This window comes from Phalacrocorax carbo, chromosome 2 (genome assembly GCF_963921805.1).
Source record: "Phalacrocorax carbo chromosome 2, bPhaCar2.1, whole genome shotgun sequence".
Taxonomy (NCBI): Eukaryota; Metazoa; Chordata; class Aves; order Suliformes; family Phalacrocoracidae; genus Phalacrocorax; species Phalacrocorax carbo.
This window is the reverse complement of record NC_087514.1, coordinates 128,471,538-128,496,498: the sequence shown is the minus strand read 5'-3', so window position 1 is coordinate 128,496,498 and position 24,961 is coordinate 128,471,538. Positions and strand designations below refer to the sequence as shown.

Sequence of the window (24,961 nt, the reverse complement as noted above, 5' to 3'; positions counted from 1 at the left end):
TTCTTTTGACAGGACTTTGTGCCAAAGTGAAGCTTGGGGAATTCCAAGTGAGGTAATATAAATTATCAGTGTTAACATACAGCATCTCTATTAGGGAAAATGTTCTCTACTACCAAAGCTGTTTCAGAACAGAAGACCTGATGCCAGTGCAACAAAACTCTTTTGGACTTCATATAGCATCTCAGCATTACTTTGCTTTCTTCCTCTCTTCCTTCCCCTGCAATTTTTAAAAAATACAGTAAGAGACCTCTGAGGACCTGTTGTGTTTTAAGATTGGAAGACCTGGCTTCCCTTTCTATCCAGTCATTACAAGATGGATTGGTTCTCATTTTCTCAGTTCACTGGGAAAAGCTGCTACCAGAAGCATTGGACTGATTTTAAAGGAGTCCCAAGTTCCACAAAACACAAACTGTGAGACAAACTCCCTTTTTATTTCCAGTGCACAACTTCACTGCACAGAGACTGAGAAGAGAGATGGCTGTGTGGCACTCAATTCTAAACACACCACCCAGCACAAAGAGATTCTTTCCCAGGAATCTTTTGCCATCACCAGCAATTCAGCTTTAAGGCAACTCAGTATGATTAGCGAATGTCCTATGAATTATAAAAATGAGCAGGAAAACATTGGGATGAAGTCTCTTGGAAAATTCATGATTCTTTGCATCAATAATCTTCCAGCGCATCAGGTAATGTGTTGATATATTGCAACCACAAACTGTAAATAAATATTTTCTCTTCTTACCTTCCAGCAAACACTACGGAACCTGCTGCTTCTCAGCTGCCCATTAATCCCCTTCAGCCGTATAGTTGCCAAGTAATTGTTGTTTACAAATAGTTCTTCCCATTCTTTACTGCGTGCAAAAGCAAAAAGAACGAGCATTTAAACAACAACAAAAAAAGCCTTAGCTGATTTAAGGACTATATGACACTACACAATTTTGGATAAGCAGAGGAAAGGAACTTTTTTTAATGTATATATTTAGTTGTGTACCATTTCTAAACGCATGGCTGTCTTTTTGGACACATTTCTTCTTTGGATTTAATGAATATGTAGATCGCTATAATTATGCCAGCTACTGAAATTCATAATGTCTATGGAGGCTATTCCATTTCCTCTAAAATGTTGGTACTGCAGTTCAGTGAATAAACAAGAAAAATGAATATTAATATAAGCACATTCATGTTTCAGCTGTAGACAAAGAAGTACCTATTCCAAAAATATGCAACAGAAAAGTATACTGTTGACTGTATTAGCTCCTCACATGACATATTTGCTTAAATGAACCTTCTTTTCTTCTTAATGTCAAGCTGGGCAGTTAAGCATAATAGAAGATGACTTTCTTTAACATTTAGTGCTATTTACTATTGAAATCACTCCTACTTCTTTCTACATGATCAGTTTTAAAATTTTAACAGGTGCTAGCAAATTTAAAAAAACATCAAAAAATTAAAAAGCCTCACTGTATAAACTGTTAAAGGCAAGCTTGAGTACCTTGCAGTACCTATGGCTGACTAGATAAACAACCTAAATATGCCTCCCAGGCATGCAGGCACCAGGGGCCTAACACCTGTGCCTCATTAATATACAAGTAAATCTGCTCTACTGGGAAACAATTGGAAATTAATTGTCCCAAACCATCTACTGAGTTTGAATAAAAGAATTAAATCTATATTTCCTGCACCTTCTACTGAAATGAATCTCAAGAACAGGATAAGCCATTTTAAGGCCTTAGTAGCCCAAGACTTGCTCACAGACTTTCTGCAACCACTCTAAAATCCAAAGGGTAATTTCAATGTAAAGAGCTGGGGTTATGTGCAAGGAAATGTGTTTCAGATTTATTTTCAATGCATGTCTTTAAGGTGAACACCTCCCTTTCCCACTGTGACACGGGAGACTATTACTTCTCCCTGGGAAACCAAATGAAACCAGAAAGGGAAACTACTGTTGTGACTCCAGGGTGAGATCTTACCAGATTTCCTTCACTAAGAAGGGTCACAGAGTGGGTTATAATAAATACCAACAAACTCTGGTTTTGCAAACTGCCCTAAATATATGCAAGCTATAGTTCGGTACTTGTCAGCCTTTTAAGCTGAGTTGTGAGGGTGACTTTTTTTAAACCTTGCTTTAGATAAAACTTGTTCAGTTTCAGAACAGAATTAAATGATACAGTGGCTGGGAATAGTAGGGGAATGGACTTGGTAAGCCAGGAAATTATGGTCCTGTTTCTCTGAGACAGGAGTGAACTTAAAATTCACGCTGAGACCAGAAGCACTGTGTTTCCGAATGCATCATGTTTCAGCTAGGATCATTTTCTAAAAAGACAGGTGTTTACTTCTGGGCCTTGATTATTAACTACTTTGAAAAGCAAAGGTACTCCAGATAAGGACAGAGATGCCTAAAGGAGCATTAGCTTGCAGGGGTTAGGGCTGCTTTCAGCTTCTGCCAACTGCCAATATTCCCAAGTGACTAAAATAGCAGCAACTCCAACGGTGTGGGGCAGCTTCCTTCCTTCCTGCCACATCCCCCATTCTCAGAGTCAGACAGACTATCTGGTCATTTCACTGGCTCCCTATCTCCCATACATCCTTACCTTCTGCAGTGAGCTGCCTAGGATTGTTTACCATGATTCTATCTCCTTTAAATACAATGTATGGTATATAGCAGACACACCTTGAGAAAAATCTGGCCCTCTCTCTCATAATCATTTATACTTCAGTAACTACAGTATATTATGCCTACCTAAATAACCCTCCCGTTTCTATCATGTGTAATATTCTTCGTTTGCCATTGTAAATTTTGTAGCATCATTGGCCAGTATGACTACTGCCGAGCTGCCTCCCTAAGGTAGTGATGCTTCAAGAGTGACACATTCCCCTGCGCACACAACAGGTCAGACTCTGAAGCTATTCACATTGTTCTGCAAGTGGATGACATTCCTACAACATCTTTGAAAATGATGGTATGTCAGCTGAGTTAGAAAAAGGTTTCAACCAGTGTAACTGTGAATAGAAAGAACACAGAGGAAAGAAACTCTTCAGGTTATTTTTTTCACCAACTGCTGGGAGTGATTGCTACACAGTAAGAAAGTAATTTAACACTTCTTAAATTGTATTAGTGCAGATACTATGCTTCATCCTTTTTTTTTTTTTTTATTTGTAATGCAATTCCAAACACGTTTTGAACAAAATTACATTTAAAACAGCCAAAAGAAATTTGGCAAGATCATATCTCCTCCGTGTCCCCCTTGGCTGCTGGGATCACTAAAAAGAAAAGTTATGAGCAACTGAAAAAAACAAGACTCGGAAGCTGGAATCCGCTTCCGTTTTAGAAGAACTGAATGACACCTAAAATCCCTTCTGAACAGCATTCGCTAATTTTCTTCTCAAATATTTTGAATGAAGGCTAATAAATTAAGCCTTAGAACTGTAGAGGCTGTTTCAATAATGGTAACACTGTGTAATATCAACAAGCTATCAATTCTAAAAGGATAATTTTTAGAATGATATAGCCCTACTCTGTAAACTAATATCTATGAGCCTTGTTAACCCAGGCTTGCAGAAAACTCATAGTTCAAAGTGAAACGAGCAATGAAGATTGGAACGCATGTCCACCACACCCCATTTGCTTCACTGAAGTGAGAGACTTCAAAAGCCAATTGGAACCACTAAACTATGAATAAGCACATTCAGTTGTTTTTAATCAAACTAGAAAATTAAATGCATAATCATGTGTTAATACCACCTTTAGGTTGTACAATTAAAATAAAGGCAAATGCCAATGTTAATGTTTTCTGGGTTTTTTTACATATTTTTTGTTTCATAGTCTTATTTAAATATCCTGTCTAATACACTATTGTATATATTGTAAAGTTTTCATAATATAAGGCCTGCATGAGGAAAAAGTACTTTGATTAGTATTTCTTTCAGAAGCTTAATTTCACATGCTGTATCTATGCAGTAACTATCCAATGTAAAATATTTATTGGCACGAGTTAGGGACAGTTGCGTTACTTAGAATTGGGAAAAGTGGTCAATATATATGAATGAAAAAGCAAGCAAATCAACGGAAGGGATGAAGGTTGCAGATTCATTCTGCAAGGTTTGTTCTTAGTTCTCCTGTGTTCCCTCCTGTCTTTTGAAACATGTATTTCTGTCATAACTACAAGAGTTTGAATCTGTCTGCAAAAAAATTTTATACTGGGGTTGGCTCTAATACACCCACCTTCTTGCTTATAAGGAATGAGGATTATCTAGCAAACCATATATAAGCATATTTATTCTTCTCTTTCTTTCCAGCAGGACGTGTTTTGTGGATCTGATGCTTGTAAGACAATTACGAACATTAGATTTTCAGAGATAAATGTCCAAAGACTTGGAAGAGAAATGTCTCTGACAACACACTATTAGGAAGGGACCAACGAGCAGGACTTTATATCAGAAAGTGTAAGTAAAATTTTATTTGCACTTAAATACCATATTTGAAAAGGTATTTAAATCCCTGAGGTCTAGGATCTTAGCAAAAGACACTGGAATGACACTATTGCTCAGCTATAGAGGAACAAGCAATTATAAACTCTTTAAGAATGAGTGAAACTAACAATGTAAACAAGACGCCTGGAAAATAAATCTGGAACTCAAATAGTATTTCCCAGAGTTTTACTAGGAAACACTGTGCTGTGATAGCATTGGGGAGAGGTTACAAAGACTTTCTTCCACTGATAGCCAGTAGTGAAACATCAGCCTCTGGCTCTTCTGCTAAATTTTGATCTGCCGCATAATGGCAAAACCAATGCATCGAGCATAGATACGCAGAAGTGAATGGAACTGTAGCCCACCTAAGCTCATCACAAAATAAACTATTCAGAAGATGAAGAAATAAAATTGAGGGAGGGTGGTACAGCACAGAGAGAAATCACTGCTAGTTAACTTCTGCATTTACCTATTTACAGAATAAAGCTGCTGATGTATTCAAATGCAGATCCTTCCGAAGTTTAAAGCTAGTGTAAGATGCGTTTTTGTACTACTGATGTTGTTCAGACAACACCAAACACTGTGGGAGACACTAAAACCCATAGAAATGTAAAAATGTGAATAGGAACATCAAACTACAATCTCTGTCACTGAAAAAGGGCAAAGATTCAGTTCTGGGACTGCAAGGGCTCAGACCTACCAGATAAATATTACTGTCCATAATTATTTCACTTTCAGTTGAAACTGCAGGTAACAGAGAAACCAGTATCTGTCAGGTCATTAGGCAGTGGGTATAGTTATTTTATCTCATGCATTTTTAAAATATTTTATGCCATGTTTTGAAATCCCCTTTTTTGTGTCCATGATGAAACAAGACCACTTCAATACTTACAACAATATTTAGATAACAAGGAAAATTTCTCAGTTCGTGAAAGAATGCTGCAATACTATTGAAAGGTGTGAACATTTGCATACATATTTGAGATTTCAATCTAAATCTTGAGCTTATTCTACCCTCTAGACCAATATTGAAGGATAAAATGTATAGTCTCATAGAGATCCAAAGACAAATCTTGAGCGGTGCTGCTACTATTGGCAAAATCATCTAAAACAAAATGGTGTGCATGCTCCCAGAAAAGCCAATTTCACTTTTTCATACCGTTTTTTGTTAATCTTCAGAATGTGCTTTTCAAAATGTTGAAGCCTAAAATCAGCTCCCCAGAGGCACCCAATGAAGCAACAGGCTACTGAACAGGCCATCGGAAAGAAACAAATTCTCAAATTATTGTGTCATATGTTTTGCAATATGAGGCCTTTATTGATAGGACATCAATAAGTGAATGTAGTATCTATATTTAAATAGAGGCAACAGATCTTTTCAAACATACTGCATAAATACAAGAAACATGCAAGTTTGTATTATTTATTACACCATAAAACAAATGTTTGAGCAAAAAAGTGAGGCAACAGCCAGGAATGTAATGAAAACAGAGTTAATTCTATAAAAACAGGGGGGAAAAACAATTGAAAGGTAGTATCAAGTAATAAGCAGTAAGTTTCTAAAACAAAACCATTTCTGAAACACATGGATTTTTATTTGCTACCCTGAAAATCCACTTGACAGCCTTAATGTGAAGGCTTATCAATCTGCTTGGAAAATATATGTATTTTCCTCTGTTTCTCAAACTCCTGCCTCAGGATACGAGGCAGAGTTAACAGCCATGTAAGTGTGAATATGCATGGCTGCGCTGCTGGGAGTCTCAACATTCAAAGGCCAGATTTTTCTAAACAGTTTAGGTTTCATCCACTTTTGGCTGACATACAGTTATAAAGGTTTGCGTGAAGAAAGGTAGAATCACTTTCTTAATGTAAACATTCCAGCAAAAACTTCAGGTTATTAGCTAGTTATGCTCTTTAAGCTACCGGGGTGTGTGTAGTACAGTCTGGGGACCTGAAATCAGGCTTCACTGGCAGCAGGACGCTTTGCCAGCACTTCTCATAACAGCACTGGATCTGAGGCAGAATCCTGAGATACCTTTCGCCATACTCCAAACTGTCCACTTCGCCTTGGTGATTCTCAGCCAAAGGACCAGGTCTGGCCATGGGAGAACACCTAACTTTCAACTCTGTAATTGACTGTCTTTTCTAGAAGACTTCTTGTTACAGTCATTTCAAAGTCTAAATTTCATCATCGTTCTCTTCTACTCATTACTTTATGCGCATGTTTAAAGAATGGTGAAACAAGATTTAGATATTATGTTCAATTATTTTTATTTTTGTATTGTAACTGATTTGCCAGTTGCAGAGTCAAGGCTTTCTAGTTTGAATCCCCCCAACACTTCTGAAATTCTTTGCACGTAGAGGCAGATCATTTACTTTCTCATTGTCCTGAGTAGAGTTCCCTGGGCAAGGCAGGCCTTCTTGTCCCACCGAGAGCTTGTCATCTAAATGCTGGGCACCTAGTTCAAGCAAGGTGGCTAATCTTTTTCTATAACAAAGGGAGAGATACAAACACGCAGTGAGGGAGAGTCACCCAATAAACTTTTAAACACTTAATGTTAGTTCCCTCCACCTTTTTAGTCATGGTGCAGGCTGTGGAGAGACTCTATCTTCTGCTTCCTTCTAACTGGTATTTCCACCATCAGATTTGCTATTTTTCCCTTCTGCTAATTCACACCCACAGCTAACCAGAGCTCCATGAATTTTGTGTGTTTGCATGCATGCAGTCTTGTTATACAGAGACATGTATACTTTCAGAAAGAGAAAAGATAGACCTTCCTGTAATATGTAATAGAAGTTAAAAGCTACAGCTCTACAAATCATCAAAATAAAAAAATCGATGTAACAGGGAGACTGGAGATACGTTTTGCAGGAATATGCCCCAAAATGTTTCTGTACTCACACCTGACTAGCTAGAGCAGGTCTAGAACTGGTGTAGTCATGATAATATGCACCTGATTTCAAAACTTGGATGATTTTATGATGTGCAGGGTGACAAATGCAAAATTCTAGTTAATATTGTTAATTCCATCTTAACTTTGTAAATCCATTCATTTTGCTTGCAATAACATAGGAAAATGAGTAAGTGATTTCAAGATATACTTTAACCTCTTGAAGTGACTAGGTTTTATCATCATTAAAAACATGTAGCCTTACTAAAAGCAAGTCTCTGCTCTTTACATTTATTTCAATTATACATTATTTTGAGACAGCTTTTGTCTTCAAGTTTCTTTGGATTGAAAACTAATTCCTCAAACCTGCCATCCTGCATTCAAGTTTCACGTACAGTTTTAGGTCGTGGTGTTGTGGTGTTTTGTTCTTTTTTTTTTTTTTAAACAAAAATGAAATCACTCACCAGATGTATTTTGAACAGAGAGCAGGAATATGAGGATACCTGGTTTAACCCTCAGTACTTCTCTTACAAAGGTGTCGTACACAACTCTTCCATTTAAAATCCCACTGATGGCACCAAGCTAGTAATGAGCAAAGAACTGATCCCGGTTCTTTTGCAGCTAAACTCAGCCAACAACTCACTCCCAGTTCTGTGGCAGATGTTCTTGCTTTTATGTCACTGCGCATCTCATGGATTAGAAGCTAATACCAATATGTTTAAGATATTAAGAGGTGTACTTTAGCACCAAGAAAAATATAATGCCATTCACCTGTCAGTGTTAGTCACGTTCCTGCAAAGGTGATATGAGTTCTGAGTTTTAAATGAATGACAATGATGCATTTCATTGCATTACTTAGACTGACTGACCTTCAGAACTTTTGATAAATATTTCAACTTCATTACTGCCGTATGTGGTGTTAGAAGGAAGAACTGCAAAAGGTTTTGGGGCCAAAATCAAAATCACAAGAACAATTCCTGTTGGGTTCCTTTCTTTTTTGTCAAGTTTACTAAAGGACTAACAGTGCTTACAAAAAAGGAAAATATTCATTAAAAAAAAAAAAAAAAGAACAAAATACTTCTGAATATTTTCTAACCTGACATTCCTGACCTCAAATGCTGTGCTGCTCATGGTATTCAGCCTAGCACTGAATCTTTGCTTAGAAAATCATGGTTTTCACTGATACAGACCTTCTTTCTTCTGCTCTTGCCACAGGCATTTCCTCCTTTTGATTTAGAATAAAATAATTCCATTTTTAGGATTTTGAATAATAGGGTTTACAGAGTCACAGAATGGTTGAGGTTGGATGGGACATCTGCAGGACATCTGGTCCAAACCCCTGCTCAAGCAGGGCTACCTACAGCTAGTTGTCCAAATGGCTTTTGAATACCTCCAAGGAGAGCAATGCCACAACCTCTCTGGGCAACCTGTGGCAGTGCTCAGTCACCCTTACAGTAAAAGAAGCATTTCCTGTTCAGACAGAGCCTCCTGTGTTTCGGTTTGTGCCCATTGCTTCCAGTCTTGTCACTGGGTGCTACTGAAAGGAGCACTGCTCTGCCTTCTTTATACCCACCATTCAGATACTGATAGAGTTTGATAAGATCCGCCCTGAGCCTTCTCTTCTACAGGCTGAAGAGTCCCAGCCTGCAGCCCTTCCTCATAGGAGATGCTCCAGACCCTTCATCATATTTGTGGCCCTTCCCTGGACTCCCTCCAGTAGCTCCATCTCTCTCTTGTACTGGGGAGCCTGGAACTGGACACAGTACTCCAGATACTACCCTGACCTGCTGGCAACACTCCTCCTAATACACCCCAGGATACTGTTAGATTTCTTTCCTGCAAGGATGCACTGCTGGCTCATATTCAACTTGATGTCCACCAGGACCCCCAGGTCCTTTTCTGCCAAGCTGCTTTCCAGCCCCCAGCACATATTGGTGCCTGGGGTTCTTCCTCCCCAGGTGCAGGACTTTGCAGACTACTGATGAACCTTCTTGTTCTTCATATGCCTGGAAACAGTTCCCAGAATTAGCTGCTTCATAATCTTCCCAGGGATGGAGGTGAGGCTGACTGGCCTGTAGTTCCCTAGGTCCTCCTTCTTAACTTTCTTGAAGATAGCAGTGACTTTTGCTTCCCTCCAGCCCTCAGTCACCTCTCCCAACTGCCATGGTTGTTCAAAAATTATTGACAGTGGAAAAGTAAAGGAAATCCATAATAAAAACACTTAAAACATTAGTACGGGAAAATATGACAACAGGTGAACATGGTGTCAGTGGTATACATACTAATTTTCAGGTACAACAGAATAAATCGAGAGTAAACCAAAATTTTCACTTTCCAAAATACCATTCTCGGTTCCATGGCCTCTCTTCATGTACTAACTCTTTCCTTTTTGCTACTAACCCGTCAAGAATCATTCTGCCAATAAAAGATGCTAGTACTCAATCCTTCCTTTCTGATTCTCTGTTCAGAGCATCTTAAGCTTTAAGGAAATCTGTTATATTTGCTTTCCTCTATTTTCTAAGGGATCACACTGCATGCAAAGAGAAGGCGACCCTATGTTACTGTTTCTACCTCTTTAGACAGTAACATAACTTTCACAGGAAAAGTTCAAACAAATCTACAATTTATATCTGTTGAAATGTTTAGATCTTAGAAAAAGTATACTGCATATAGGATGTCAGTTCCACAATCACAACTTATTCTTCCTTGTCTTATGACCTCCTTTGCAAATTCCTTACGAAACCAGGCAAGGAGTACAGAGTGGATCAGCTGTGGAAGAAAGAAGTCAGTAAAAGAGGTTTGACAAGATGGAGATAGAAATTATGTAAGGTCATTAAACAGGAAAAGAAAGAAAAGTAATTTTGAACGAATTCAGAGAAAATCAGAAATCTTTTCAGCTCTTGGTAGGTGTGACAGTGATCTTGGATTTGGAGAAAAAAAACTGTTGGAGGAAACCTGTGATCAGTGCAGAGTCACCTTTTCTTGCCGGAAAGATGAGATTTGCAAGATGGAATTTCTAACTTCTTCACAAACAGGGACAAAATGAGAGTACTGGCACAGATTAGCACATCTAGAGAAAGATTATAAGCACATAATCTTTCAGAAGAATCACAAAATTCAAGGAGAGAGTTTACAGGCTCTCAGACAAAATCTTGCACTGAAAAGGCCTCTTTGCACATAAATGGCATCAGCCGGGGCAGCATCTAGCAAATGGTTCTAGGTAAGACAAAACACCCATCGATGCCAGCTTTACTGCTTCCTTGTGGAAAGAGAGGAAAGGTGCAAATGCTGAGGATTCTCCTTACAGAGCAGAGGTACAGTGTCACTTCACTGCTTTACCTTCTACTCCCAAATTTTTGTATCTCAAAATGTTTGAAAACCCCAACAGAAACAAGCTTGTTCTTTACAGCTCTTGATTATGTGTGAACACATAGTGGACAAAGTCAGGAAAAACAGGTTATAATTGCACAGGGGTGCTTAAAAGTAAAACAATAAAGAAAGACCACCTTTGTATGAGCAGGACTAAACAGGCTTGTGCAGATGGGAACGGGCTGCTGCCTAACAGATTAAAACAAGCGTTTTCCAGAAGGTGGAGGTATATAAGTTGCCTGCATCTTTGCACTATATTTAAGGACAGAGGCTATGTAGCCACTTCTGGCTCAGCTGCCAAGAAAAGCCATAGGTCAAACAGGAATTAAACTAGTTTCGCTATCCACTTTTGGAAGGGGGTAGAAACAGGGAGAAACAGCTTGCACCCCTTGCCGTCTTTCTTCTGTATGCTCAGTATCAGTCCTGTGATTATTGGCTGGCACACAAGAAACATGCCTCAGCCAGCAAGACCACATTGCCTTTTTGCAGTAAGAAAGAAAACATCTGGTAAGCAGAATCTGTAAGAAGTCAGGCAAAGAAAAGAGAATATGAAAGTCTTATACTAGATCTTCTGACTATTTGAAATATCAGCAGAAGGAGGAATATACATTGTCTACATAACCCACAACTTTGAGCAATCATCACTTATCATGGAGTTTAAGCCACGCAGGAAAGAACTTTATCTTGATACATGGGGTAGAAATTAAACCGATATACAAGTGCAGAGATGTATTAAGAAATTACCTAGCATAGTAGTCGTGGGTCTCTGAATCATAAAGTAAGTTAACAACACAAGTATGAAAAGTGAGCTTTTTTTTTAGGCTATATATTTATTAGAAGCAGTATTAATGTATGAATCCACCTTGGAAGAAAATAAGTGCCCTTGAGATGTTAGATTCTATCAGCCAAATTGAATGTCTGCATCAATGGCTCTCCCTAAAAGTCATAATTAGGTCATTAAAATATATTTAGAAAAATAGCCTGTAAAATAAAGTTAAAAAATACTCACCTTCATTTTATTTCATAGGTCACTGTTATACCATCTAATAAGATAATTAAAAACATGCAAGCAGCTGGTACTGAGGCTAAACAGATTAATGTAATAGTCTGTAGTCATATGTGCTGGCAAGGGGTTCACCTCTTTGGCGAGGAGAAGGTCAGCTGCCCTTGGGAAGGCAGGAGAAAGACAGTTTTTCTACTTTCCAGTGGCACTGCATTGCAGATACTGAAACTCAAGACCAACACCTATTTTTCTTTTCCTTTTGGTGAAGTTGTCTGATTTGCACATCCAGAAAAGGCTTTAAGCACAGCAGTAAAATAATACAGTAGAACGGAGCTCAGATATTTTCCTCAAGTTTCTTACATTTTAAAGATGACTGTTTTTATATGTCTAAATCCTTGTTTGAATTTTTCTAATAACAAAATTCAAATTTTTATGATATAGTTCTAGGAAATAATTTTCAAAATTTCTTATTAGTAAAGCTTCTTCCCAAGTACACAAAGAATACTTACATCAGAGCATGAAGACCAACTAGAAAAGTCTCTGTGACCTGACAGGATGCATTCACAAACTCACAGAATATTTAGAAATATGTGCCAGTCACATGCGCTTTTCACTTACATTACTTACAAACTTTATGACCTAAAGGGAAATGCTCACTACGTGAACATAAGCGTTAAATCTGTGCCGTGATCAACACAAGCAACAGCCACAAACTCTAAGGTGACACCATCATAGTAGAAATAAAACCATACAAATAGTTCTGGAGCATTATAAATATATGAAAGGATAATGATCTGACACCCTTTACTTAATACATACACACACACTCAGAATATTGTTCTGGATCGTGGAAAATTGTCCTTTAAAATACAGTGTTGGAATCAAGTAACATCCTCCACTTGGTGTTTTTTTTAATTGTGGTAAAAACAATATGCTCTTAAGAGCACTTTAATAGCAAAACACATGCACAGTCAAGTAGTTTTAAATATTTGGAATTGCCTCTTCTCCTAAATAAATTGTAAAGAGACTGCTACTGATAAAACATAAAGCAGCTTTTGTTTCAGCAAAAAATTTCACTAAATTAGCCTTCTGCAAGCTAATTCATTAGCCTTCTGCAAGCATGACATCTACCATGATCCAAAGATGCCTTTGCCTCTTTTAGGGCAAAAATTCACTAGCCAGTCTTTTTAAAATAGAATAGACTGAAACACATTGGGTAAACAAGACTATCATCAGTTTTATCAAATTACCAGTTTAGTGAAACACTATTCATTGACAGTATCCTAAAATAAGTCCAAATCTCTAATGAGTCCTTAAAGAAATAACAACCATTTACCATCGTTACCTTTCAAGGTAGCTTAAGATTCACTTTCCATCTTTCCTAAGGTATTAGCTGCTCATTTTTACTTAACATGCAGCACAGAACTATAACTATCAACACGATATTTAACCCAACCAGCAAATTTACAACCAGTCTCATTATATGACAGAAGTTACCTGCCAATGAGCAGAAAATACTCATTTCACACCTTAAACGTTGTAGTACTACTTAATAACAGTGCTAGCTTGCCAATTATTGTAAGTCAGAGGTTTCTTTTATATATGTGTGTGTATATATACACACAGACATATATATGGTACTATCTTGCTTTATTATCTTGCCTCTAATTATCACAGTAATAGTCTGGCAGCGGTATATGGGACTGCTTTTAAAATATTAATTAACTTCAGTTTTGTAAGTCGGGCTGTAAGCCTCTCTGACAGAATATGATTACTATTCAGTGGAAGTTGTAGCCAACGTCATATTTTTTATATGCACTTTGGACTAAGGAATATGGAGATACAAAGGCCAACTTTAAGCTTCTCTTATTTGTGGAGCATTAAAGATGGCTGAGGATTCGCTACAGTTTAGGCTAGGCTAGTTTAGCACTGTGGACTGGCTCACTGGGAGATGGGTGCCACTGGATGAGTGGAGAAGGGGTAGGAAGAAAGGATCTTACACTCTTGTGGAATCAGAGCCTGAAGCTGGCTGCTTCTTCAAGTTTTACCTTGGCAGGTACAACAGCTGGGGCTCTTCAGTTAACGACTTTCAGGTATAAATGTCCTGGAATTAGTGGCAGAGAGAGCTCTAAACTCCTTCCTTTTGCTGATCTGGCTAAATTCTTTCTTGCCTATTTTCAGACACTCCTTCATAGTCTCTGTATCTACATACGCGTCTCACCTAAGAAACATGATGATTATTCTGGGTGGTATTTTTGAGCCCTTCTTTTAACTTGGATAGTATGTTGCATGCATTAGAAAACACAAATATGACAAGAAATTGAGTCAGGCAGAAGCCTGAATTGGATCTGCTAACATATTTTTCTCAAAGTGAACAGGTTAACTACTCTTGAAGGGTTTTATATCATCACAAGGTAGGTTTCATTAGAGCAGACTTACTAGAATACAAAAAATTGGAAGGATTTGTAAATCAAACCTCCCCTGTCCCACTGTGTCCCTGCAGGCACACCCTTTTTTCCAACCTTGCTCTCAGTCCAGAAGCTTCCTCTCGATGTTTGAATCGCAACAAACTCTTTGCTGTTCCCTCTACGTCCTTACGAGAAGTCTTCCTTTTCAACATCCTCAAGATCAGGCTGTTTGCTCCCTGCTCTCCTCAGCAGTCTCAGTGTCCAGCCTGCAACAGGTTCTCCAGGCGTTGTGTCCCTCCCTGCCACCCCGCACCCGAAGGCTCCACATGCCCGGCACAGCTCACTGCCTGCAAGACGGTGTGATATTCCCCACCCAGCCGGCTGCAACCAGGGCAAGGCAAACAGGCAGGTTCCTCCTGCCTGCCCGCCTACACCTCTTTGAAGTACAGACTCCAGTAGACTACAAACAAAAAATGAAAAAGATGGCATCCATCATAGTTCACTTAATTAATCCAAAATAATCATGTGGTAAGTTTGTTTTATTTTACCATACTTAAGCATCAAAATCAGATGCAGTCATTCTGGTTAGCACAAATCTTACTATTAATTTACCAGTCACAAGGACACAGATTTAGCATTTGTAGCAGAGGCAGTATTTTGCTGGCTGGAAGATGAAACTACACATCTACTGATTACCCTTCTGCGCTTTCAAGTAAAAGACACCCTCTGGTATGTACCCAAGCAAGACTCAGGCTCAGTGACAGGGCTGCAAAAAGCTGCTCAGCATCATGTTTCTTTAACTCGTGTTTACTATCAACAGAACTGAAATATTATTTTCCCGCCAGAAAACCTCAAATTTAACAAATCCTGGCTTTGGTTTTTGACCTGAAATAACGAGCAAATAGAGTTTCATGTGGTCCATAGATCCAGTCACTTTGGAGAAGATCAGAAGGGTGATCCATGGTGAGTTAAATATTTCAACAACATTTAGCTTAGCTGCTATGATTGAGGTGAGAATTTCTACTTTGTTGCATATTTTGGAGAAAAATAACAAAAAACCCAACCTTAAAAATATTTAGGCTTACAAACATCCTGTCCTTCTGTTGGTTAAGCATTTTGAAGAGGTATCTCAAAAAAAATAGTAACCCAGAAAACAACTTTTCAGATCATTCCTTAATTAAATCCTTCATGTCCTTAGTCTACTGAGTGTTGGAATTTAGATTGTACAATACTCTTAAAATATATGGACCTGTTCTTTTGCTTTAAACAGGTTATGTTGTTTACTATATCCAAACCTTTTAAAATTAGAAAATAAATATAAAAAAATTACAAACCTGTAAGAAATAAATGTTCCATCAGAATCTGAGGTGTGGTGCGTGCTTCCATTTTCATTTGATCCTCCTAACACAAAAATAAAACACCTTTGTTATAAGACAAACCCTGATAATAAATAACACAATATCAATCAGAATTGCAATTGACTTTACCACATGGTAACTTCAGTTTATGACAAAACTTAGGTAGACAAGTCTCAAAATTTATATCTTCGAATTCTTGCAGCTGGCAAGAGAGATAACTAGCCTCCATGTTCAATCTGGAGTCTGAATATTCTGAAAATCTGAGACTTAATTTCACTTAAAGTTCTCATTGAGGCTCTTCTCAACTCATTAAACACTGTTTTACCAGTATAAGTTTACACAGATATACCATATAAATAGATGTTTGATTTTACTAACATTAAGTCAAAGAATGTAAAAGTCTATTTTGTGAAAAATTTTGAGTTCACTGTATGATACCAGATATTTTTTGTCACAGCACAAGTTCAAAGCTTCTCTGAAACTACCTAAGTAATATGTCTGCAAAACATCTTGTTTTACATCCTGTGGGCTGTTTACACATAGAACCGTGACGTTCACAGAAACCAAGGATTACAAGTAAACCTTCCTCTCTATAATAACTACTTCTGTTTGAAGGACTGTTAAAAGCCAGAAAGAATCTATTTTTCAAAGCAAATTTATTCATGTCCTGTTTTGTACTATTTATTCTTGCCCAACCTGTCATTTAGCTTCATAATTCTTCAATGTCCTTGTGCATTTCCTTAATTCATTTACAGATAGCATCAAGCACCTTTCTATCCTCTGGTCTGCTTACTGAAACCAAGTTCTTTCAGTCTTTTTCCTGAACGAGGCTTCGCATAAATCAATCCTCCTTACACATGGAAAAGAAGGGACAGAAGCTGTAGGCAGCATACTATAAGTTTAATCAGTTGATTCTTTGGACAGCGTATTTTTTCTCTATCAAAAAAATCTTGCTCAATACAGTCTATAGTCATGCCATGCCATCTTGTGTAGCTGTACGCTTCTACGGGAGAACTTATCTTGGGCCGCATATCTCCGGGACACAGGGCTCTACCCACCCTGGGGACAGTGATGCACAGACATCAATATGATGGATACAAAATGTCCGTTTATTTAGCTGCGTCACACGCTTACATAGCTCTTGCGCTTCCTGTTCCTGCCACTCCTATGGGGAGGAGTCTATCTTTCCGTCACATCCCGTAATCTTCTGGTCGCCGATCCCTGTTTATTCCCCTACAATCTTGCAGCTTCACAGCCATCCTTAACCAACTCCTACACGTCTACTCTCCATGTTCATTTGCAAAAAGAAGTTTGCAGTGTACAGTAAAAACTTTTGCTAGTACAATTCTGTGTTTCAGACTATTTCATGCTGTTTCTAGTCCTCTTTTCCTCAGTAAGGACCAGTCCTACCTGAATCCTCTATTTGTGCTTGCAATGGATACTACCTTCTAATATTACTTCTTCATAAATGTCCGTCAATGCAGTCACTCACTTTGTGGCAAGACAACACATGAAAATATTGGATAAGGTCAGCTCCACCACAAACTCTAGTAAAAATAATTCTTTAATTAAAATCTGCATTTCTCTATTCGTCTTACAATTACTATACTTCACTAAACCCCATCCTTCCTATTTTGTATCATCTCCTGTGGCACTACCTCAGATGTTTACTGAGTCCAGACAGACTTGCTATATTTCCTTAACGTATATTTTGAAGGGCTAAGATGTTAGCTGGGCACAATCTCCCGTATAACAAAGCCCCCACACGGAAAGTTATGCCATTCACTTTTCTTCTTTCTTCTTCCTTAAAAACTTTTCTAAAGCCCTGCAGAGATAACAGTCAACCTATATAGCTGCTTTGCTATTACATTTTTTCTCTTAATCCGTCACTATTATTCCCCTCCTTCAAATATATGCTATCAGCCATAAAATAAAAGACGAAAAAATTGTTCCATGCAGCAATATTTGTCAGTATTCTTGAAAGACAAGTTACTCCGCAAGTCAGGTGCTTTAATCTTTATTGGATGTGCTCATTTATATCTAACCAACACTCCATTTTATTTTATTTTATTTTATTTTATTTTATTTTATTTTATTTTATTTTATTTTATTTTATTTTATTTTATTTTATTTTATTTTATTTTATTTTATTTTATTTTCATGCCTTTGCTTTTTTGTTTTTACTGAAAATTAAAACTTTCAGGTTTAGACCATCCTTGGATTACATATCATTTGTCCATTCACACTGCACAATGGGTCCTGTTTTCTTCCCCAGAAAACTTCTTTACATAGTCAAGTAATATTTTCTTGTTAATTTAAATACCCTTCTTATGATCTAATTGAACTTAACTTTTGCTAATTGTCACTATAACCCCACATCTTCTGACATCCAAGAGGTAGCCTTGTTTTCAGATCAAACTGTTTTTCGGTTTCTTTCAGGATCTTTGCTTACTCAAGACATTCCTTCAAAAATACTTAATCATTCACTTTGGCACAGAACTTTCCTTCCAAGTGTTTTTTCTCATCTAATTTGAAATGCGTTTTTTATTAACTTTTGCACCTTTGTCTAAAATAAATCCCAAACATCTACTACATTTCAGTCTAAAATTGCTCAGTCCAGTTGATTTCGCTAATTAGCTCTCTCAATTTATTTTGAAAATGGAAATCCTACTTAATCAATCTGCTTTTTGTTTACTAAATTTAACTAAATTAACAACACCAGATATTTCATCCAGGAGACGACCCTCCCATTATTAATAACCATCTGTTCCTTTTTTTCTTATATCTTGGAGAATAGTCTCCATATTGGGACAATTTTAAGTAATACGCTTTTTCATATATTACCCAACTCCACATCTGATCCTGAGCATTCAGAGAAATGACTGAACTATGTTCAGTCTTTTTTAAGGCCATATGGTTAGGTGCAGTGATACTGGGCAATTTTTTATAGGGACGCAGCACATCAAAATCAGTCCTGAATGCACTACTGCACTTTTATATGTAAACTCCTAAGCATTCACCTATCCCGCTAGTCAGGCTGAAAAAGAAAACTCATTCAGAATGCTGTGAAATGAAATGCTTTTTTCATATGCTGTAAAGCATCTTTTGGGACTCTCTTCAAGAATGGCAACACGATCTTCTGCCTTTCTGAAGAATGAGGTTTAAGAATATCTCAAAAAATGCAAGGCCTTTATCACCCTTCAACTAAACTATTTGTCCTGCTTGAAGAGTCAACAGGACTCTGCAAAGACGACCAGAATCTTGGTGATAGAAGTTTTTCTTTCATCAGGATCCCACAAGGAACATTTGGTGGGATCCTGGGTCTGCTCCATCCACTGGCTTTGAAAGGACACCCCTGCAGCTGTCCTTCACAAAGTACTCTAAGTGTAGCTTACTTTATTCTGGAGCGCTGTCTCATAAGACAACATTTTCCTATATTTAAATGACCACCACAATACTTTAGCATCCTTAATTGTATACCCTTTGTTAATAAATCTCATATTCGTACAAGTTAGTGTTGATTGTGTTCTTTTTTTTTTTTAATTTATTTTTTTTATTTTTTGAGAGCTGCTTTTCCTGCTCTGTCCTATCGTTAGAAGCAGCTACTGGACAGGACGTAGGTACATTCAGGTCTTGGAAACAGGATTTAGTGGATTAGGCCTTTTTGTAGTTGCTTTCTTCCTCCATCCCCTTTCAGATGGATATGTCTGTAATAATATCTTGAAAGATGATTGAGATGTCTTTCATTGAAAGTGATAAAAATGATAAAGCAGAGTGCAAAATATTCACTGACTGAAAAGAAGATTCCCTAAATTTTACCTACTGTTATCTGAAAGGCTTTCTAGCAAATCCTGGTAAGCATTCATAGTCAGCAATATCTGAGAAAAAAATGGGACAGGTGCTTCACTAACTAATGACAATAAGCACTGGGAATCCATGCCCTGGATCACCTCTCCTCAGGCAAGTTCCAGTTATTTCTCCTTTTGAAAGGTATAGTGAACTCCCAGTAGAACAAATAGATTACTTGTATCTTCTTCAGTGATAATGATTCAAATTTCTGCTAAAATTAGGATATATACTGGACAGTTACGAATATAAGAATCATGATGCTAGTAATAGAATATGTGGTCTCCTTTAAAAATCCTAATTGACTCAGTATTATTCTAATCTTTAGATCCTTTCTGAGACTCAGAAAAGGGAAGAAGGGCAGCTCTGTTGAGGAAGCAGAAGATACTCTACCAACCCTGCCCCACACCTCCAAAAAAGGCTTCCAAACTTCAAATGCAAAAGCTAGGGAAAAAAAAGGTAAAACAAACCTTATCACGCTTTCAGAGGGAAGAGAAGGGAAATAACCAGTACCATAACAAGCATCAGTATCAAAGTAAGTACAGCTAAGGTACCCAGCTTTCAGCACTAGAGCAGTCACTGGTTTTAATACAATAACAACATCAGGCAGTATCCTTCCAAAGGGACTGAAAATCATCTGGATATCTTTCTTGCTGCTGCTTTAACTAGAAAAACTTCCTTTCCTGGGAATGAACTCTTTCTCCTGAAAGAATTAAGTTCTACTGCCCTATTTTGTTAAAGGCTGTTCTCGTGCACAGGGACCAAGGGCTAACGGGAGCTGTGACTTGGGTGGCTCGAACCTGGACACAGCTGGAGGCTGTTTCAAGAGAATTTGGATAACTTGAAGTTGATGCTTTTACTAAACAGTCAAAAAAAGAGCGTTTCAAATGCTGGCTTCTTTAGATTTCAGAGATGCACAGAGAAGGATTTGTAAATTGTGCATTTATTAGGATACTGGATTCACCCAGAACACACAGGCTTGTCTTTTGCAGTAACTGTTTTCTTGTAAGAACAGGTTTGAGATTATGGACATAGCATAAAGTAGATGAACCCAGAATAAGAAGGATGCCATATACACCTTCTGAAGATTATCTGAAAACCATGTGTAGAAACTGTAACAAGGAGAAGCTCAATTTAAATACACACACTATTTTAGTATTTTTATTTTTTTTTACCAGCCTATTATACCGATAGTATAATCTCTTCTCAAAGAAGAGCTTTTTCAAGGTGCAGTGCACAGTTTCCACTTCAGGCAATAAGCAGAAACTAGATAGCATTTCAGAGCCCCCGTTCAAGAGCAGGAATATGCTCTGGGTATGCACCAGGCACAATGAGCACTCTGAGCTTCAGCATGCGCTCGACGAGCAAGAAGCATGTGAAGAACAATGTAGGGATCAGACATTTTGCACTCATCTCCTTCATTACCCCTCTGAAAACAGGTAGTTTCTGTGAGATGCAAAAATTCAGCACACTTACAGAGAAGGGGTGGGATACTACGATAACCAGCTGCAAGTCTACAAAGACAAGAAGCTTGAGTGACATCCCTTTACTCTATGGGTATAATCCTACTTTTAAAAATAATTGAACTTTATTCTTTTTTTCATTTGAAAGTATGTTTTGACACTGAAGAAACGTCTTTACATATACACTCATTTCTGTATGTACGTATGTATACACATACATGTACATCTGTGTGTGGGCACACATGTATACTTACATCACTTTAACCGATCTACCCCTCTCATGTCAGCTACGAAAGGGTTTTATGGCTGGCAGTTTAGGAATTCGTGATAAAAGTGATCCCACTTAGGAAATCAAACTGTGCATTCCCCTGCTCACAAGTGTCAAAATGGAGTTAGATCTCCCTGCTGACGAGTTTGCACTCTGCTTAATATCTTCTTTGTATTCTAATCAAAGGTTAAAATGTTATTTAAAACCAAAATTTATTTAACATTTGTGAAAATTTAAGTTCAGGTTGATATAAAACACCCAATCATTAATGCAGTGTTTTATGATCAGAGACAAGGAAAAATTTTAACACAAATATATGCCTGCACTCGAAGGCTGTCAATTCTTATAACACGACTTCCAAATTCCATGCTATATTCATTTTCAGCATATTTAAAGCTTAATAATTTAATGATTTATCCAATTTTAATTTATACTTTCAAAACCACTTTGAACAATCTGAGGTGCCACTGGAGATCATAACAGTGGTCCTGGTTAAGTCAAATAATAATTATAGCGCTTTCACTTTAAAGATGAGATTATTTTTAATTATTGAGTGAAGTACTTGAGGTACCATACTTATATAATTACGCTACTCATTAAATGGTTATTGAAAGCTGAAATGTAATTTTAATGACAGCTACCTATTTTTCTTTGCACACTTTATAGATGACAGATCAGTCAGGAATTCTAGTTTGCTCAAAAAAATCCTTGCAGCTGCACCGGTTCTTTCAGGTGTAAAACAATTAAGCTGTGCTTATTTTAAAACTACACATTTTTTTCCTCAAATGATATTTATACAATACACAGGAACCAGTAAAAAAAGAACAATAATGAATGGATGGATATTTTTTCTTCGTCATAGTAACAGCAAAATTCTGGTCCTGAACTATATACATTCCAAACAATATCCCCAAAAAACTAGTGACAATACAAATATGGAAAAATTATTTTAGTCAAAATGTGTTCCTCACATAATGCAAACAAAAAAAAATGCTTAACAGATTGCAGATCTTTATTGTGAGTATAAAGGGGTAATCAACATACAATAAGCATTTTACTATGCATTAAAACTGTATATAATGCCACGAGACTCCTTTGCTTTTTGTAACACCGAGGTTCACAACTCTTCAAACATAAAATTCCTTCATACTATTTACTCCACAGATACATATGCATCAAACTGATCCGGATAAAATTTATTCTAGTATGTAGGAATCTGACAATTGACACCACAGAGTTGTGGGCTCAAAAATGAGCACCTAAAGACTTGTGCTCTATATTTTAATCCTTTACATGCAATGTTTGAAATTCAGCATATCTGCCCATTGTTCCAAAGTCCAGTATCTTGTTCAAATTAAGCTTTCCTTTTTCACAGTGAAAACCAAACAGAAGAGTAAATTTGTTTCATTAACAATATTAAAGCAAAGATTTCTGAGTTTGCTGTATGGGGAAAAGGCAATAAAGTTTTGAAGAGGGAAAAACTGCTTTGTTCCTTCAATCCCCTAGTTGAAATTAATTATAGCAAATGTTTATGAAAACATCTGTTCCATACAGTTATAAATTCTTAATTTTAGCATGGGCGATTCCAGGCTCCTCTATTATTTTGAAAGAGAGCAGTCTGACAATTGAAAGGTTTACAAAAGAGCAGACAATTTGTATTTCTACAGCACCAAATATGCAGTTTGGAAAGTCTTCAGCAGCAAAGGAAAAAAAAAAAATACAAAAAGACTAAGATGACTGAAGCTTTCTGATTTGGGTCCGCTGATAGACCAAACTGGCAGTAGGAGAAAGAAAAAAAAAATAAAAATAAAAGGAGAACTAATCCCAAAACATACGGCAAATTGAGATTTTACTACATAAACTAGATCTTTAAAAAGTAAAATGCACTGGAGCTATGGATTTCTCTGTTACGTATTTTGATAGATTCCCGAGGAGTGAGGGAGGGAAGCTCACGGCATTGCTGTATCGTGTCAAGAGAGGGTGCTGCAGAGTTTAAGATGATGCAGTCGCTGCTCCCCTTCCGAAGCTCCATCGTGGGTACCAGCAGCCCCTACGCTACAGACAATCTTTCGGACTTTTTACATAACACCCTTGCAACTACAGTGTTAAATTCAATTTACACCAAATAAGCTTTTAAAATGATTAAATGGAGCAAGCTTGAAGCAGTGTACAGAAACTGAAAATAACGCCTTCAGCTAAAGAATTAAGTGCACAGCACTTCTGATATTTATAAAATAATTATTAGGCTGGAAAGTTGAAGAACATTTCACTCTGAGCAAGTTGTTTAAGTTTTCTGAAATAAATATGATGCAACTTTTTTGGTGAGCAATCTTTAAGTACAAACCTGACTCTTTGTCCCTTGCTTCAAGTGTATTTAGCATTAGGTGCATAATTTGAACGCACGCCTTGCTTGGTACGGATTTTTTGGTAGCATTTTAGTTTCAACACTGTGCCTTAAAATGTTATATTTTGCCATGAATGAAAGAAAAAATTATACACTATGATAATCGGCAATATATGCAGATAATTAACTGTGAGACTTTGCCATTAGAAGTACAAAAGTCTTACATAGGCTTAAATATTTCATTTTTTATCCTTCAACAGCAATATGAGAAAAATATATTAAGCATTAACAGTGGTTTTTCCCCTTTAGGCTTATTTGGGTTAGGAAAGGAACACAATTGTAAAACACAATACAGTACCCGCACATATGCTAATCTTGCAATAGTGAAAGCTGGTCACATTTGAGACTAGGTAAGGAACGCTGACACCAAGGTGCAAAATCAAAGCCTGTTTTAGCCCTGCAGAAAGTGGCTGAACAATGTGATAGGCAGACACAGTGGTTTGCAGTTACAAACAAAAACTTCTGGACATAATACGAGTATCTTGTATTGCACGTTGCTCCAAACCCAGTCCATTCCGGTGTCTTTTGGATTGCTGATTTACTACAATCAAGTGGCATCTTCTATGATCTTTGCATGCAAAATCACAGTTGCACATGTGTATAGGCATATATGAGTAAACTGTGCATTCTCCTGGCAAAATCTCTGAAATAATTTTGTCGATGCAATTCAGTTTAAATCAAGACACACAAAAATAAGAGGGTTTCCCTTTTAAGTGAAACTGCTTCTGAGTGTTCACAAATCTAAACGCCAACCCTGTCATTAGGGTAGCCTGTAAATTAACATACCACTTTTCCACATGTAAAATGCATGTGTGAAAAAGCGTGGATGGGAACAGATATTGAAAAAAGTCTAAATGACTGATTTTGAAATTAGAATGTAGCATCAGTGTTTAAGAAACGTAAGAATTGCAGCTCAATTTAAAATAAATTCAACACTAAGTACATTCAAAGGACTTACTTATTTTTTTTCCTGCTGAAGCCTCTGCATTTACCAAAATAGGCTGAGCTATACGCTGTACTCTAAACTAAAAACAACAGTAGCTATAGAATAAGGAATTTTACTCTAATACCACTGAACTAATCCATAGGAACGCTTGAGAAGAATTCTCACGTGATTGCAAGGTACAAAAATCTTAAATAATTTACATCCAGAGGTGTTTTAATACAACCTTTTTGAGCACACTGGGAAGGCCAAGTTTAACTGTGATGCTAATAGCGATCTAAACATTTCAGAAAAATAGTTTGGCTTCTTGTTCAGTGGGAACCACACAGTCATAGCAAATGCGACTTCCACTGAAGTTGATAAGCATGTAGTCCAGTAGTGCCTGGACTGAATTTGTTACCAGCAGCAATAAGACTGGTAAAAGAAAAAATCCACAGGATAAGGTAAAATGTGATTCTTTTACCTTTTTTTTTTCCCCACTTATTGGTTCTCCAGTGCACCTGTCTTTGGTCCATAGTAAATTATGTCCGCTTCTGTT

The 24,961-nt window shown here is 37.3% G+C and overlaps 1 protein-coding gene across 4 annotated transcripts in view; it reads right to left on the bottom strand.

Moving 5' to 3' along the window:
* Positions 1–24,961, bottom strand: part of TBC1D5 (TBC1 domain family member 5) — a 323,581-nt gene that overhangs the window by 150,395 nt on the left and 148,225 nt on the right. For all 4 annotated transcript variants that reach the window (XM_064444307.1, XM_064444304.1, XM_064444309.1 and 1 more), the window contains 2 exons: positions 15,476–15,542; positions 743–851 (listed from right to left, as the gene is read on the bottom strand). In XM_064444307.1, the coding sequence (XP_064300377.1) occupies positions 743–851; positions 15,476–15,542 (176 nt within the window). The remainder of the gene's footprint in view (positions 1–742; positions 852–15,475; positions 15,543–24,961) is intronic.